This window comes from Anabrus simplex, chromosome 11 (assembly GCF_040414725.1).
Source record: "Anabrus simplex isolate iqAnaSimp1 chromosome 11, ASM4041472v1, whole genome shotgun sequence".
NCBI lineage: Eukaryota > Metazoa > Arthropoda > Insecta > Orthoptera > Tettigoniidae > Anabrus > Anabrus simplex.
The window spans coordinates 54,783,250-54,802,487 of NC_090275.1; the positions used below are offsets into that span (position 1 = coordinate 54,783,250).

Sequence of the window (19,238 nt, forward strand, 5' to 3'; positions counted from 1 at the left end):
CCAACACACAGATTCCGACACTGACTCTGCCTCTTGAGTCCAAGTCCGACTCCACCACCGAGTCCAACACTGACCTGCCCACGGCTAGGGCTCCTTCTTATAGCTCGGATGATGCGTACCAAAATATTCGCAATGTGGCTAGAGACAGAACATTCTTGTTGCATATTCCAGGAACTCGCAGGTAAACCAGTCGATGAGAACAATACATGAAAAGGCCAGCCCACCCTCCAGGCCGGCTGGGAGATACCATCATCTGATTCGCTAGCCCCTTCCAAAAGTACCGAAAGGGGAATCCACAAGGCTGGCACGTAACAATATAAATGGCCTCATCTTTGATTCCGATAACTAAAGGCACTAGACAGATAATGAAGATTGCTGTAAAGTGGAATATGCCAATTTATCGACAGACTGACCAGTGGAATAATAGCTCAGCTTCTAAAATGGACGGAACGTGTCAAATACTGCAGTTGTACGTTTATTGTGTGTTCAACGTTATTATCATGTTTGGCATTACTAGCCGTCGCACGATGCCGTGGGGGAGTTGACTAACTGACACTTAATGGAATAAGAACATCTTACCATAGCGAGTTATTTACTGCTTACAATATGTTTACAGCAGCCGAAACATAAATATCTTCACACGGAAAATCCGAAACACCGCGCAAGGTAGTCTAGTAACTCCTATGAAGGCCTTTGTTTCGATTACCACTTGAAGTCTGCAAGGAATGGAAGCCATAAAACGAGCAATACATTGCTCATTTTCGGCAACCTGCTCCCAAACATCAAGGGCTAGATCCAAAAAATTAGGCCAAATACACCAGGTTTTGAGCTGCCACTCTATCCCATCCCTGAACACAATTTGCACAGTTAAATCAAAACATAAAAAGAGTGTGTTTCAATCTACTATGCAGATACCAACAAGCTCAAGCCATGTGGTACGATAGCACAGAGAAGTGACTCTCAAACAGGAGAGAAGTGGGGTTGTGTTGCAAAAGGGACCATAATTTCTGCCCATTCATCCATACATACAGCACATACATCTTAATAATATACAGTTATGCCAGCCTTTAGCCTGTAAGATTCTGTGAACTAACTAAAAGCCTCTGCAATTCTCTATCTGTAATTAGCTCTACGACCTCGCTTAGTTCACACCTTATATATTGGAATCATTAAAATATGAGTCTAACCATAGTCGTCTTGGTCTCCCTCTACTTCTTTTACCCTTTATGGCCAAGTCTATCACTCTCTGAGGTAACCTATCCACCTTCATTTGCATCGCATGATCCTAACACCAAATCCTGTTTATGTGTACAACTTCATCTGTTGAGTTCATTACTAACTTAGTCTTTATATCTCATTCCAAGTACTCTCCTACCATTGTTCACACCTGTTTCTATCAGCTATTATTCTCACTACACTCATGCCTGTTACTTCTAATTCATAAATCACGAGTCCACCTGGTTTTCATTCCCAAACAAAAAAGATGGTCTGAAAACAGACCAGTGTAAAGACAATCTTGCCCGGGAGCTGACATCTTTCTGCAAGCTCACACACATTTTTTTTTTTTTTGCTACACCTTGTTTCAACTCACTCACTATCCTGGAAGATCCTAGATGTTTTAAATTATCTACCAGATCCAGCTTGACAATTGATCGTTTAATGTTTCTTCCCTAGTCACATCACTTTAGTCATGGAAAGGCTTGGAAGTCCAGCAAACTGAACACGTAGTCAATATCCTGAGAAGACTATCATTTGCTGTAATTACAATGAACTATAAGACAACAAATTAACAGTAAAGGGTTTCAACAGTTGTATTTCAATCAAAACTGAGATGTAGAACAAAACTCCAATAATATCCCACTTAAATAAATAAATTGTTTGACAATGAATTTTATGAAAGAATGTAAGAGTAGTTCTGACACCACCGGGCGAGTTGGCCGTGCGGTTACGGGTGCACGGTTGTGAGCTTGCATCCGGGAGATAGTGGGTGTTCGAATCCCACTGTCAGCAGCCCTGAAGATGGTTTTCCATGGTTTGCCATTTTCACTACAGACAAATGCTGGGGCTGTACCTTAATTAAGGCCACGACCGCTTCCTTCCAACTCCTAGGCCTTTCCTATCCCATCGACACATTAAGACCTAAAGCCATTAGCAAAAAATAGAAAAAAGTTTTCACACCAGACTTTCTGTTTAAGACAACTCCATAATGTTAGTTCAAATATTTTTTGATTTCATTGAGCTAAAGTGGCACAAACTGCATCATTTTGCTACATAGTCTCTTACGTTCAATGCAAGTCCTCCAGTACTTGCAAAGTGCATGGGTTCCTCTAGATAAACCAAAAACCTTAAGTTTTCTGCACAGTCATTCGTGCTCTGCCTTCATCCAACTGTTGCACAGGCAGTATGGGGCCGAGCGTTGTCATGTTGCTGCCGTGGCAAACATGCACTACCCTAACAAATCATCATTGGTGAATGAATTTCAATTGTTTTCAGACCTTTGCTGCTCAAAAACCAAATAACAGACTGCTGTTGTTCTTTCATGTATGTCTGAAGTGGGACAGCCTCTATTATACTGGTACATCGATGAAATTTGGTTGTCTGCATAGTATTGCTGGCTATAGCTTATTTGTTAAATCCTTTGTAACAGCCCGGTCAATTAAAGTTTTCATTCACCTCACCCTTGTAGGAAAAAGGGCCCAATAAAACTTCGTATCTCTTGCATCACATTCAAATATTTTTATATATAAATATATCTTGAGACATTACAAAATTACATATTAAAAATTTCATTTTGGTTCTGTACTGATGTCACTAAACATGTACAAATGGAAAAAGGGCCACCAATTCAATACACTGTATATTCAGATAAAATTATTATGTTATTACTTGCTGTCAGGTAATAATTTTATCTGAATATATATAGTGTACTGAATTGGTGGGCCCTTTACATTTGCATTTGTACACATTACAAAATATCACTTTAAAGCCTTTTGGTCTGTCAAAACCACTAATTATAACCCATGTAACACTATAACATACCTGTAAAAAACAAAACAAAAAACACACACACTATTAAACAAAGACTGATATGTTTCATTCTACAAGAACATCCTCAGATTCTAACAAATCAATTTAAACAATGCGCATATATGAGTTGATGATTATGAACAATAATGATTGCAGTAGTCTTCCACTGTCATCATTAGACATTTTTCTGTACTTATCTAAGCAACCTAAGTACAGAAAAATTTCTATAATAGTCACTGTGGAGGGCTACTATCATTTGTTCTTACTTATTCATGTCACCAATTTGTAGTCTTTATTATGTCTTTGTATCCATACATACATACATTATCATTATAGACTGTTATGCCTTTCAGCGTTCAGTCTGCAAGCCTCTGTGAATTTACTAAACCTCGCCACAATCCTCTATTTTGCAACTAGTGTTGTGGCCTCATTTAGTTCTATACCTCTTATCTTTAAATCGTTAGAAACCGAGTCTAACCATCGTCGTCTTGGTCTACCTCTACTTCTCTTACCCTCCATAGCAGAGTCCATTATTCTCCTAGGTAACCTATCCTCCTCCATTGTATACAAACCAAGCTTCAAATTATTTAAGAATTGCCATGAAAGACTGTCATTAAAATGTGTACTCAAATTTAAGGTCTTTTTTTTTTTCTTTCTTCTTCTCAGCAAGAATGATGTTTATCTTTAAATTGTGATATCATCTCTCACTGTCGATGTGACATGTGATGAACCGATATTCCATAATAGAGGCTTTTATGGATTGGAAACATGTCCACATGTTTAAGAAAGAAACATAAAAGTTCTGTCCCGGCAATTTGTGTATTGAATAGTCGTTTTGGCTGTTATAGAATTCTCTACTTCCTCTCACCATAGAAACAAGAGTTGAAAATCACGAGAGCATTAGCCGAGTTTGGCATTGCTTCCACTTACTTTTGCTAGTCTCCGAGCTTCCTTATTTCCTATTCCTTGATCACCTATCATTCTTCTCCAGTCTCGATGGTATTAGGCTTGCAAGGCCTACGTTGTCATTCATTTTCATACCCTTTCCTTATTTTCAGTATATCCATTCTTCAAAATACTGGACCTCATTATTTTTTTTCTTTTGATTAAAGTTAAACACGGATGGCTGTCTAGTTGTACTTCCCCTAAAAACAATAATCGCACCAGTATCTATTAGGTTTGCAAGGCCTATGGAGTAGTTTTTCGTTCTTCTTCATGCATACTAATGGCCTTTTCTCTTCCTGAAACCGCCATTCTTTGAAGGGCCGGAACTCACCATCATGGCAGTATCACAAATTAGTGTTATTTTTATACTGGAAAGAAAAGTCTTATTTAAAAAAAAAACCAGTATAGTAAAATGAAGAAATATATATGAGATACTTATAAAAAAAAAATGAAATATAGACTTACCTGTATTGTAAGCCAATTTCTTCACATTGTGAACTGCTTTTCCAATAACTTCTGTACTCTCTCTTAGCAGACACGAACAGATGTATTTGACATGACAGTCCTGTGGATTTTTGTCATCTGAGATGAGAAATTTATGGAAAACTTGATGTTTCATGGAAACCTTCCTTCACTTTCTCAGAGGAAACCACGAACAGTTTGCTCATATTTGGTTCGTAAAACCACTAACAAAAAAATTATTGAGTGCCGTTTTTAACAATCTCTAACATAGCAATATTTCAGTCCCTTGACAGACACGCTAACGCTCTCATGCCAAAATCAATGAAGTTATAGTACTGCTATTTACGTACTACTAAGGTGCGACTAGGGGCTGCAAGAGGCAGCAAACTGTTCCTCCCAAAAGCTGACCTGCAACTTTTATTATGTTACTTTTACATCCTGCTACTCCAGTGTAACAGATACAAAGGAACATGATACAGGAAAGTAACCATCTCTCGCATTCCTAATGATAACCTTCCATTCACAGTACGCAGGAAAACCATATATGCAAGCAGGAAGAATGGTGGAAGGCCTGATTTATCCCAGAATCTCTTATTTCATTTGAACTCTAACTTTACTTATGGAAGATGGGGAAGATATGCACCCTTCCATTCATAATTTATAGGATTTATTACGGTATTTTTAACACACATTTATGGGTACCAAGTCCAACTCGTTGGCTGCATGGTCAGCATATTGGCCTTCGTTTCAGAGGGTCCCAGGTTCGATTCCCGGCCGGGTCGGGGATTTTAATAACTTATTAATTCTTCTGGCTCGGGGACTGGGTGTTTGTGTCCGTCCCAACACTCCCCTTCATATTTAGACAACATACCACACTACCAACCACCACAGAAACACGCAATAGTGATTACATCCCTCCATATACAGGGTTGGCGACAGGAAGAGCCATCGGCCTTAAAACAGAGCCAAGTCCACATGTGCGACGTAGTTCGCACCCGCAACCCCACAGGTGTGGGAAAAGCAATAGGAAAAGAAGATTTATGGGTACCAAAAGAAAGTCAAGGGCCTGATAGTTTTTCCATACAGGTCACAGAAAATAAAGTGCAATGAAATATTTGTTCCCAGTGCACTATCAGGCACAATTTGGCATTTGAAGAGTCACGAGATATTACAAGGCAGTCGAACATTGGCTAGTAGTTCTGCTTTCCAGACAGCATTCGTAGGTTAAACTATGTTCAGTTCTTCATTTCCTTTTTCATAAACAAGAAGTCATATTTTTACAGTCAAATACAAAACATCTAAAATGCAAGAGAAAGCATTATTCAAAGGAAGAGCAACATCCAATTTATATTTATTTACAAATAATATTTTACCTAATGTAACAACTTAAAGACTTTCACAGCCAGAGTCTCAATGAATACATAACATATTATTTAATCTGTTTTCGAAAAATTTCTAAACTGGGTTTCGTTCTACTTCATTTCAGTTTTTTTGAAAACTAGCAGTCTGATCTTATAAACAATGAAAATCCACTTCGTGAAATGTAGGACTCTCTAGCTATTTTAAAGGATCACATTTTTGTTAATCTGTTGTCCTATTGTTCTAAAATTGAGCTAGTTAACAATTATCAAATGATGATGTGGTGTGGCATCTTTATGACCTTGGTAGTACCATAAAAGAAACTGGACATAACACGTATATGTTTCATTGTATTGTTGTTTTTAACCAGTTTTATGTTAGGACAACGTTTTTAAATAAGGTCTATTACATGCATGTGATTTTAATCTGTAAGCTGAAGAAGAGAATATTAATTAATTCTCAAAACATGTACTTATATATATATTTATGTACTGTATTTGATGCATTAGTAAATATACTAGATTTTGAATTGTATTGACCTTTAAATAATTAATAACAGTTCTAGCAAGTATACATTCAAATAGGTGTTTACTATCATCTTGAGGGAAATGATTCCATAGTTCATCAAACAAACTGTTCCTTGATGGTTGTTGTAGATCCAATTTCAGAGATATCACAGAGAAGCCAAAGCACAATATGTAGTTAATGAAACATGCTAAAGAGGATGCCCAGTCATGCAGATTGTACACGACAATTGGAATCCCAACCACCACAAATGTTTGTAGTTAAAACATCTCTGCACTTTAATGGGAATAACATCCAGAAAGAAGACAGAACAATCTGTAGACTTAGTTATTTCCTTCATATTCCACAAGCTGTCAATTAAATAGTTCAGCTAGCAACATCTGCATGTAAGCGGACATGCAATTGTGACTCTGAAGCTAACCAACAGCCAACAATGCACATCTGAAATGGCAGAACACTGTCATTTGATGTTTGTCCTAGAATTCTTCAGCAGAACTCTTTTTTATACATATGTGCAATGCTCAACGTTACAAAGTTCCATCTTCAAATGATGTCAAAACAGACAAAGTTTTACAAATGTACACTGCTTAACGTTGACTCCAACTAGTAAACAATGTCAGGAAAATGAAGTTTGTGCTTAACTGTTACATAGCAACTACATTGGTAGTGGTGATGAAACTGAATGATCAAGGTGCTTATTTTAGCAGTGTGCCAATATACCTTTTTGGAAGTTCCCACAAACAAAGAATAACCCTATATTTTTTAATCATACAAACTATAAAGTTGCACAGGCTTAAATGAAGAGTAACAAAGTTTAAATACTTTATGATGAGCATGAAGTAGTGTTTAGAAGGTATTCTAGCATGCAACTCCAATTAGCAGAAAAGAAATGCAGAATTCATTATTAACATGTACAAAGTAGGCGAAGTATAAAATAGAAAAACAAAACAGGATTTTAATTTACTTCACTGTTTATTAAAAAATTTTTTTTACATAGGACTTCAACACAATATTATCTAAATAATACAATCTGATTAAAACTGTACACATTAAGTAATTTTGACTCTATACACAAATGGATACAAAATATCCAATACACAATGGCATTCAATTAAATAGCATTTGAAAAGGTCCACAGTAAAAAAGTCCTTCTTCATTCTTCTTTATGTTAATTTATAATATTAAGAAGTAGATTTGAGATTATTTTCACCGGCTTTACTGAGACTAGTAATATTTCAAAACGAGTCTTCCGCAGTGTACTAGTGGGGGTTGTTTATATATTCCAGGGAGTCCAAAATTCTCATAACAATCTCAAAGCCTCCATGAGAAGGGTACTTTTAGAAAGGAAAGAACAAAATGTCCAAAATATTAAATGCAAATTCACTGCTTCATAAACAGAACCTTCCTATATTACAGACTATAGCTCAGGGCTTTAGAGCTTACTCAGTCTAACAGCAGTGAGTACTGCGCGAATAAAGGAATGGGTATCAGAATGAACAGTGATTAACCGCTTCGCTGCTGAGATCAAGTTAACTTGATTTGAACGTTGTGCTCTCAGAGATGCCATCAAATAAACCTTACTTGAACCATGCTCATACGCTGCTGAAATCTGTGAGCTATGTTTTCAAGTACTTAGTTTCTTTGTTAATGCAGAGACTAGCTCGGAGACCAAGAAATAAAAATTGTAGAAAAATTTAAATATTTAGGTGAAATAATCACATATAACCTGAACGAGAAACCAGCATGGCAAAATAGAATAGATAAACTGGTTACAGCACAGCATGTTATCAAGACCACAAGTGGTAAAAAGTGTCTCTCAATAGCAACCAAATTGAAACACTACAAAATAGTCACCCAGCCACAAATTAAATATGCATGTGAAACATTATTCAAAACAACAAACACAGTTGCAATAGATAAAGTACTCAAGTTGGAAAGGAGAATAGTGGGAACCTGTTTAAATAAAAATTATCAAGTAAACAAGAGTTTCGAGGCTAGCTTCCAATGAAATAGTTTATAAAGAAATAAAATCTGTGACTAGCACAATGAAAAGAAATGAATATCATTCTTAGGTCATCTAATACGGTCACCAGAAAATAAAATCGGTAGAAAAATAATAGAAAAATAATGGAAGAGTAAGAATAATATTAGACAGATCACAGAACTTAAAGAAGACATAAGAGAGTTGCATATTACAATAGAAGACTTAAAATACAAAACTAACACACTCAAGATATTGAAAGATAAACACACTAGATTACAGATGAAAATCACAAGCAGAGAATAGGAAGAGTGATTCCAGAAATAGAAAGAAAATTATGTTCAGAGGATGAAACCGTATTGGGCTGACAAAAAGAAGAAAACCTCCATAAACTTGACTACAATAGTCCTATGCTGGCTAAACAATTGAAATAAATAACATAATAAATAAATATGATTACCTTCTGCTACTTGGATATAAAGAATGTGCATTAGTGCTTGTATGTACGACCATAGAATGCGCCCCGAGGAAACTTTCGTTTTTAGAAAATATTAATTTAGAAATGGATTTTGTTAGTGGAGAAAATTACATTAGGGATGTTGGAAAATTACATAATTATGATGAAGTGACACAGGATAGGGAGAAATGTGGTCTTTCACAAGGTCTGACAGCACAGGTTCATGCCTACACAATATGGGCATGTGGCGAGAGCCAACATGGACTCCCATCATCTAGAAATGCCTGACCTACAGACGACATAAACTAAATGAAATGGAGTGTATGGTGCAGAAAAGCAGGCCCCTAAACCATGATGGAAAAAACGTCCGGGAAGACGATTAGGAACATAAACAAAACTTACATTCTCTTACTCAAAGGAAAATATACAATTTCCTGAAATATTTGCAACATTTCCAGTTGTCTACACTTCCTTGCTTTAAATGTTTTTACTTACTGGTCCCCTAACAGGAGTAAAAAAAAAAAAGTGTTCCTTAGTTATAAAATTTTCTTGCAATCTGAATCTTCTTATTGAAATTCCAAGGATACAACTTGATTATTTAGATAACTGCGAGATACTGAGATATGGTAACAGAATGACTAGCAGCAATGTAAAGTTTGGAAAGTTACAGAACTTGGAAACCTGGAACAATGAAAACCACCCATAGTTAGAATATCACAGGAAATGGGATGAAAACAATTGTAAGTGTGATGTAATATTCTTTTACTAAACATCCATCAGTGAAGAACCTACATCAAATTACAGTAACTATATATCAACTGCTCCTAGAATAATTCCAAACGGTAGCCCTACATACGGTCCATAAGTGAATACTATTTTGTTACCATTGATGCCTTCACGGCCCATAATTGTTGACATGATATAGATGTGGAGCAAAGTTCTGTGCGAAATGTAAAGAATTTCACCTTTTCTCGACACGGGATAAGCCCAAAAAGCCTATATTATGTCTACGAATACTATCTTTCTATTGAAAATTGGCACAAAAAAATGCAGATGCTCACATTTTTCAGGATAAGGTTGTTAACACCATCACTAAATCCGTTATACTTCAGCGTTGCTCATGGCATCAATTACCAGGTCAAAAGAGAGGTGAGAATCACTTGTTAAGTATGACTGAAAGTGCAATGAGTTCTCGTTATCACTCATTTGCGGCTAAAGCAAGACACAGACTACAGGAAATCTTGCAGTATGCTATTAACAACGTTTGTCTTCATGATGGGTGAAAAAGGTATTAGGCTCTTTAGGGCCAAAGAGTAAAGCATATAGACATCAAAAATAGGCGCATGATTATGGGATTGAAAATAGGCTATATGGATACACGGTCACAAGTGAAATATGATGGCTAAAGCTTTAGCTCCAGCCATGGAACTAGGCGTCTCAGCTTCAAAATTAGCTGTTGGCTTAAAAGATATTCTAAAATCATAATGTATAGGCTTCCAGAGGAAACCTAATACGAGGGTAAAGGTTACAGCGCATTATTTCAAAATAAATTTAAGTTATGTGCAGGAAGAATTTCTAGCAAGTAAAATACTAATTAAAAAACTATTTTTTTAATAATGTGCCCTTCTAAAATTTGGATAAGCAGATAATTCATAAATATGGTAGACCCTATCATAATATCTGAATATCCAATAGTCACCAACAATGATCAAATCAATACTGCTTCTTTTCACGGCTGATGTTAATGAAGACAATGTGGATGATGAAGATAAAGAATGAAACAAAAAGGTTACTCACTCTGTAACCATGCAAATGTTCATGGTTGCAGTGAAATACATCGAAAATCATCCAGCTGCAACACCTATGGACATATCGTGTGTAAAAAAATGGATGGATGTATCTGCAAAATCAAGACTTGTTTAAAAAACAAACCATACACCCCCCCCCCCCACTTTTTTTTTTTTTTCAAGAGAATTCCTGTGAATTATTTACTTGCATAATTTTCCTACTTGTAAAGCATTTTTAGACTCAAAAGTTGGAGGAAAAATTATGCAAACCTGATTTAGAATCTAAAACATCAAAGGCATTCCAACATTTTTTTCCCCCCTCGAAATGGTCCTACAATCATTGCTGGCATAGAGATGTCCTCCTCCAAAGAGAAAAGCTGCCCTCTTTTCATTAATTTTACACTGCCAACCTCTGCTGGCTTTGAACTGCGAGATTTCTGTATTGCCTTTCTTTGCAATTTCCAGTGCCGTTAACTACTGCATTACATACACAACTCAATCGGTATAGTTTTTTATCCAGTTACACATTTTAACAGTTCCTTTTCGATTTCTGGACACTGAACTGATTCTGGCCCTAGAAATGTTAAGACTGTCTTCTTGGCACACTGCTATGTTCTTTCTGTTTATGCCAGTAGTGTGTGTGTGAGGGCTGTACACAAAACTAGTGCAGCAGCACAATTGCCGTTACTTCCCGCGAATGCGATCACTCAATTTAAACCGTGCTGTAACTCCTTTTTTCCTTACTCATCGACAATCGCTTTAAAAAATAATCAGCACAGGACTGGTATATTTTACAGACCAAGTGTGTCTCCCTCACATGGTTACTACAAATGTATTAGTGATGCATGCATAAACCAACACTAAGCGTAGCTTGCCGAGGGGTCCTGTTACTTCAATGTTGTCGCTAGCAGTTATGAGTCACAACCTACAACCTGGTGATCACTGCTGGAACAAAAGATGTTTTGATAACCAAACATCTAGCATGAAAATTAAAAAACTCACATGAGTGATGGAAAACGTGCATAATCATGGAGAAAATATTTTGTAAAATTTTATTTTACTTCAAAATGCCATTTGAAAACTCTGAATGGGAAAATTACATGAGGGAGAAAATTATGCAGGTAAATACTGTAATTTTTAGATTCAATAAACTTGACCATATTAATGGCCTATAGTGGTCTGTATTGACCATAATAAAGTCTTTGATTTTAGTGAATACTTTTTCGCTGAAGCAGAGAATGATGTTTTCTCAAATTTTGTATGAATAATAATAATAATAATAATAAAAAATAGTTTTTTGTATGATACTGACAACGCAATCATATTATCTCCTGTTTTTACGTGTTGTGAGATTGTCACATAACTTTTATATGATACAGTAGAACCTCGATAATTCGAAATCGGTTAATTCAAAATCCCACGTAATTCGAAGAAGCTCTCATTCCCGGAAACATGAGATACAGTTTTGCAGGTTATTTAAATTGTTTAATTCGAAATACGGATAATTCGTAATTTGAAGTACATTGTCTGCCCCATTACCGAAATTCAGACTTTTAATTCGAAACTGCCTTTACATTTTAAAACAATAGTATGTTACAGAGTAATTTCAACTCGAAATTTATCCGCGTCATAATAGAACGTGTGTTCCGGAACATGGAGGGGTAGCTTTCCGCACTTACACTCACTTCGGTGCGTCTACAGTGCTCTTCATGATTGCCAAGTTGAATGAAATCGGAATTCTTTTGTATTCAACTTTTAAGGAACGCTGTTATATCACGCAACAGGCAGTGTGCGGGAAAACAGAATGCGCGAACATTGGCGATGCCGACAGTTGACGAAAAAGCGTGGCTCATATAATAAATTCGTAGGCACCGAACAATACTGTCATTGCCGATGAAACTGCATTGCTTTATTTTAATGCGAGCCCAAACAGTCTTATGGTTTTAAAGGAGAAAATGCCAGCCGGGGAATCGTACAAGGATCGGGGATGGGGGTCATTGTAGTGCGTTGCAATTGCAATGCACATGGAAGCGAGAAACTTTATCCCCTCGTCATAGAAAAGCGATAAACTACAATGTTTTAAGGGCGTCGGGCACTTTCCATGCCAGTACAAAGCATCTAAAAATGCAAACAGTACAGATATCCAAAAAATGATGCATTTGCACAGGGGAACCAGCATAATTCATCCTCGTCTTTGAATTGTGTGATTTTTTTCTTTCGTTGCGTGAGGTTATGTTCGTCAGTGATTTATCCAAGTGCATTATTTGAACATTGTAAATGCACCTTGTTGGATACATTTCGGAAATAGTTTTTCCATGGCATTGGAAAGGTTTAAACTGTGAATCGAGGTGATTGCATGTATTAATGGGTCTTAGAATACTTTGTGACGCGGCAAGTGTTTACATTTCTGAAGTACGAGAGAAGTGCCATGGCGGGAAATTGTACAAGGATAGAGTCATAGGAAAGTTTGATTCTAAGGGCATCGGGTACTTTCTGTGTAAATACAAGGCATCTAAAATGCATACAGTATAGTAATCCAATTGATAAAGCACTTGCACATGGAGCGAGCATAGATTTCTCCTCGTCTTTGAATCGTGCTTTTTTTTCTTTCTTTCGTTGAGTGAGGTTATGTTTACCAGTGAGATATCCGAGTGCATTATTTGAATACTGTAAATGCAGCTGATACATTTTGGAAATAGTTCTTTTTTCATGGCATTTGAAAGGTATAAACTGTGAATCAAGGTTAAATGCATGCAGTAATGGGCCTCAGAATATTTTGTAACGCGGCAAGGGTTGGTACTTCTGAATTGCGAATTGGCGGTTAATTCGAAATCACGTAATTCGAAGTGCGATTTTTGAGTCCCAACGACTTCGAATTAACGAGTGCACCCCTCTCTATGTTATAATAAAGGTTTTTATTTTGCCATTGATGCTTTCATGGCCAGTACTTATAGACATGATACTGTATAGGCTTTTGGGCTTATGCCGTGTCAAGAAAATAAGGTGAAATTCCTTACGCTTTGCAGATTTTCTTCTGATGATGCAGAGCAATGTTCTCTGTGAAACGTAAGGAATTTCACTTTATTTTCTTGACATGGCATAAGCCCAAAAGCCTATACAGTATCATGTCTATAAGGTTTCTATTTGTTCCTTGGATCATCCAGCACCCACCCTCATTTACTACTTTTTTCCTTTCCTTTTCTTTCTTTCCTTTTCTTGGTACCAACTTGGTACCCGTGAGAGGTTCTACCGATATGGTAACTTCTTATTACACTAGCTTTATACTATGCAGCCATACAAAATAAAAATTCCAGAAACATTATTACCACGTAAATTATTTTCACTAATGCATGTTAGGGAAAAGAATATTCATCAGAAATGTTTCAATTCTACTCCTGGTGTCTAGAGAGAATAATATTTTCAAACTGTTAATAATTCATGTCTTACTCCAGAGTAATCCTTTTTGCAGCAACAGAAAAGGAAATAAAACGACCAAAAATATCTAAAAAGAAATCAGTGGTAAAATTGATTAATTTACGTACAATCATGATTTGTGACATGGAATACTCCTTTTAAAATACCTTGAATGAATGCCTCTTTCTGCATTCTGAGGACAATTAATATTGAAATCATTCAAGTACATACTCTCAATAAAAAGATCATCATTTACTGACAATATCTCTGGGGCGAATTAATCCCATATTCAGGTACATCCTTCAAGGACAGACAGCTGCAGTATCACAGCACTGAGAAGTAAAGAAGCAAGGCAAATCATATAAGGAATATCTTTCTGAAAGAATTCCATTACCCTCCAGTTCTGATCTTCAAAGTTTAATATAAATTTGAAGTACCAACTTAAATCAAATAAGAAAAGTTTCGTCTCTTATCACATAATCTTCCACTCAGCTTTATTGTTACATTCATCAAAGAACTTGTAGTTTTAAAAGCTTTGTACAAATTATGAAATTGACAAAATATTGTACGAGATCTTCACATGAAGATTAACAGGTACAAATGAAAAACTAACATGTCCCAATGCAAGGAACTTGCTGCTGATTTTACAGTCAAATGTGACTGAGATCAGTATACTGTTATGTACAAGGGGCTTTCTTCTTCAACCCACACATAAGCGACTATCTCTTCATTCCTGAAGTCCTCATACCATGCTTATGTCTTCAGAGTATTGTTGCTCCCCGATAGCATGTAGTGTTAGATGTACTTGGTCTGCGTGAGAGCTCCTTCACCAAACGTGGGGTCCGTCATACGGTTCCAGTCAGTCTGCCCCACCACAAAACCGATAGCCCTCATCTTCTCCTGCTGTCGACGTTCTTCCAAGTCAGCCCATCGCACCTAGAATATTTAAACAACAAATTAGCAAGCACCATGACAAAGAGCAGATACAATTTTCATATAAATAACCAATACAAATGGTTAACCAATAATGAAGAATGAAAATTTCGAATTAGAACTCTTAGAATAAATAAAGTTTCTAATGCAATTTTCTTGTTTATTACATTATTTTGGAAGTGTTTACCAGTATACTGATGAAATAAGAGTTGCAGAAGAACTATGGTAATTTGAACCCCACCGATTTCAACAGTTAAGCGAAAAGGAGAAAAGATTAAAATTCCACTTGCAACATAAAGAAAGGATTTATTCATAGAATTAATCTTAAATATGATTATTTAAGCTAGAATTTAGCAAAATAGAAAAAGAAAACTCTCTTCATTATAGATTGTTATGTATGCCGTTCAGTATTCAATCTGCAAGTCTCTGTCATTGGAAAAAAAAAAAAAAAAAAAAAAAAAAAACCTCCACAAACCTCTATTTCTTACTAGTAGCCTCATTTAGATCCATACCTTTCTTTAAATCATTACAAACCGGGTCTAACCATCATCTCTTGGTCTCCCTCTACTTCTCTTAACCTCCAAAATCAAGCCGATTATTCTCCTAGGTAACCTATCCTCCTCCATTTGGATCACATGACCTGACCACCGAACCTGGTTCACGTGTACCGCTTCATCCATGCAGTTCATTCCTAACTTAGCCTTTATCTCCTCATTCAGAGTCCACACCTGCCATTGTTCTCACCTAATTTACCAGTGATCATTCTTGCTACTTTCAAATCTTGTTACTTCTAACTTATAAATATGATATCCTGAGTCCACCCAGCTTTTGCTTCTGTAAAGGAAAGTTGGTCTGAAAATAGACAGGTGTAAAGATAGTTTCATCTGGGAACTTGACTTCTTTCTTACACAGAATACTGAAGATCGCAACTGCGAGCAAACTGCATTGGCTTTGCTCACCTTGATTCAATCTCACTTAATACACTACCATCCTGGGACAATACACACCTTAAATACTTGAAACGATCTCAGTTTTGTATTCCGAACATGACATTTAATTCTCTTAGGTTTCTTTCCTACTGACTTCAGGCTTGGAACTGCTACTTTTCATATCATACTCACTGCACCTATTTTAAAGTTCCAAGATATTGGATTGCAGACTTTCAGTGGACGGTAAGCAGGTTCACAATATAGAAAGAGAATGGTCAGTTTACAGGGATGCTACAGTTGAAACAGCGAAGGAATGCCATGGAACAAGTGGTTGTAAAAATGGGAAAAAAGTGGAACATCTTGGTAGAATGATGAAAGGCAAAACAAATAATTGCTGAATCCAAAAAGTCGTGGGATGATTTTTCATAACAACCTGGAAGGGTTTGGTCAAGTGGCAGAGAAACCTGTTTGGATAGTAATAAAGGATCTTAGGAGGGGATGGAGAAAGGAAATGAATAGTATTTTGGGTAAATCATATAAAATCACAGTAGATCCCAGGGAATCACTGAACTGGTGGAAGAAATATTTTAAAAATTTTCTAAACATAAAGGGAATTCCTTCTATTGACGTGGCAAACAACCGAGCTCGTGGGTGGCAGATAGTGGTGTTAGTGAAATTACACTTGAGGAATTGGAAAGAATGGTAAATAAAGACCATCATTATAAAGCAGCAGAATAGATTAAATTCGAACTGAAATGGTAAAATATGGTGGGAAAGAAGGGATGAAATGGCTTCACAGAGTAATAATAAGATTAGCATGGAATATTAGTAAGGTACTTTCTGACTGGACGAAAGCAGTACTGTATAATCCCGAATACCACCCGCCACCCTAAATTTGAGATGGCAAAATACGGGAAAAAAAATAATTAAAAATCAAATAACTTACATACTTATTTAATTTTCTTCAAATATACCACAAATAGAAGTTCAAACAGCTTACAATTAATAAAATCATCACAAAAAAGTCATAAAATCGGTCCAATACTCAGATCATTCACAATTTACCGTTGTCATCTGAAGTTTCACCATAGGTCGCTGGCATCTTTCCACAAATAGTCGTCCTCACTACCGTCCACTGAATTTGAAATTCCACATTTCTTAAAGCTGTTGGACACTAGATTGTTGGGAATGCGTGCCCATGTGGTCTTGATCCAGTTACACATTAGTCCCACTTCAGGCCTCTTCACTCGTCCAGTTGGTGTTAACGCACCATCACCATCCGACATCCATTCGGTGTAAAACTGTTTCATTGCAGTTTTGAAAGGCCAGTTCACGCACACATCCAACGACTATAGAATAGAAGTGAGTCCTCCGGGAATTATCGCAAGATCGGTTTTTCCTTTCCTCATCATATCTTTTACGGCGTCAGTTGTATGTCTTTGGTAACTGTGCAACGCAAGCATGTTTTGTTTCTATAACAAAGCTCCTGGGCGACATTGCCAAATGCACTTCACCCAGTCCTCAACTAACGCACTGTCTATCCAGCTGGACTCATGTGTTCTAACAATAACACCAGACAGCAAGTTTTCTTTTGGAAGTGTTTTCGTTTTCAGAACCACATATGGAGGGAGTTTGGTTCCATCCGCTAATATGCACAACATTACCGTGCATCATTGCTTTTCATTACCACCTGTTCTGATGGTTACACTTTTAGAACCCTTCGTATCCACTGTATTTTCCAACAGCATTTCAAAATAGACAGGTGTCTGGTCAGCATTCCCAATTGGCGACAGCAAATAAGAATTTTACTTCCTCAAATGAATAATGTGAAAGGCTGTTAATTTTTTTTCATATGCCCCAAGGAGACATTGTGAAATAGATGTACATCTCTGAATGCACAATCCCTTTCTCCGATAAGAGTTTCAGATCCATCCGCAACCCGCACCCAAGATTTAGAACAAATTTTATGTCAATTGTGTGTATGTACATTTGTTTAGTTATTAGATGTTTTACATTAAGGCTGAACATGGGCAGCCCAGGCCAAAACTAGTCCCTAGTTAATGTAATTCAAAATATTGCATATTATAGTATTGAAAGGTGGACCATTAAGACATTAATTTAATTATTATTATTGCAATATTTTGAGGAAAAAAGTGTGGGTGGTATTAGGGATTATAGGGTATTTGCACCTATCTATAAGCAGGGGAACAAGAGGGATTGCAGCAACTATCAAGGTATTTCATTGATCAGTAAACCTGGAGAAGTGTTTGCTGGCATTTTGGAAGGGTCAGTGTAATCAATGGTTGAGAGTACATTTGATGCAAACCCACGTTGTTTCGTACACCACAAGCTGTCAGGATCACATTTTTAGTGCATGCCAGGTAATTGAAAAATGCTAGAAGAGGAACAGACAGTTGTGTTCATGTTTCATAGATCAAGGGAAGGCATACGATAGAGTACTGAGGGAAAAGGTGTTAACTTTACTAAGGGATTACGGGTGGATTATGAGGGTAGATTATTAAAAGCAATCAAAGGATTTATGTTGAATGAGTTACTGGAAATTTCCAACAACGGGCCAATTATATTGGACTTACAAAATATGTTTAAAATAACTACCCTCTTGTATGACACAAAGCACTACATGTCTCACAATGCTTTCTTGCACCCTCAACAGCAAGAATGCTGACACTCACTTGCTGCCCTAATCCTCCCACAAGATCATCCCTGTAACATGGTAATTAAAAAAAAAAATTTTTTTGCTAGTTCCTTTACGTCGCACCGACACAGATAGGTCTTTTGGCGATGATGGGACGGGAAAGGGCTAGGAGTTGGAAGGAAGCGGCCGTGGCCTTAATTAAGGTACAGCCGAGCTCGATAGCTGCAGTCGCTTAAGTCCGGCCAATATCCAGTAATCGGGAGATAGTGGGTTCGAGCCCCACTGTCGGCAGCCCTGAGGATGGTTTTCCATGGTTTCCCATTTTTACACCAGGCAAATGCCAGGGCTGTACCTTAATTAAGGCCACGGCCGCTTCCTTCCATTTCCTAGGCCTTTCCTCTCCCATCGTCGCCGTAAGACATATCTGTGTCGGTGCGACGCAAGGCAAATAGAGAAAAAAATAAAATAAGGTACAGCCCTAGCATTTGCCTGGTGTGAAAATCGGAAACCACGGAAAACCATTTTCAGGGCTGCCGACAGTGGGGTTTGAACCTACTATCTCCCGAATACTGGATACTGGCCGCACTTATGCGACTGCAGCTATCGAACTCAGTGGATCTGGTAATGTAGAGTAAAATATATCATGCATGCAGAGGTGCCAACCTCTGAAATGGCTTTTCCGTAATTCCCCCCCCCCCCCCACCTCCCTACCCGCCGAAAAATGTTTTAGTCAAATCGAAAGCACACTCATCCCTTCTGGATA

The 19,238-nt window shown here is 37.1% G+C and overlaps 1 protein-coding gene across 7 annotated transcripts in view; it reads right to left on the reverse strand.

The window, feature by feature from the left end:
• Window positions 1-14,424: 14,424 nt before the first annotated feature.
• Window positions 14,425-19,238, reverse strand: part of ZAP3 — a 491,484-nt gene continuing 486,670 nt past the window's right edge. For 6 of the 7 annotated variants that reach the window (XM_067155237.2, XM_067155235.2, XM_067155234.2 and 3 more), the window contains one exon: window positions 14,425-14,893. In XM_067155237.2, coding sequence (XP_067011338.2) covers window positions 14,753-14,893 — 141 coding nt within the window. In that variant the 3' untranslated portion in view covers window positions 14,425-14,752. The remainder of the gene's footprint in view (window positions 14,894-19,238) is intronic. The other variant, XM_068229672.1, reaches the window with a different exon arrangement.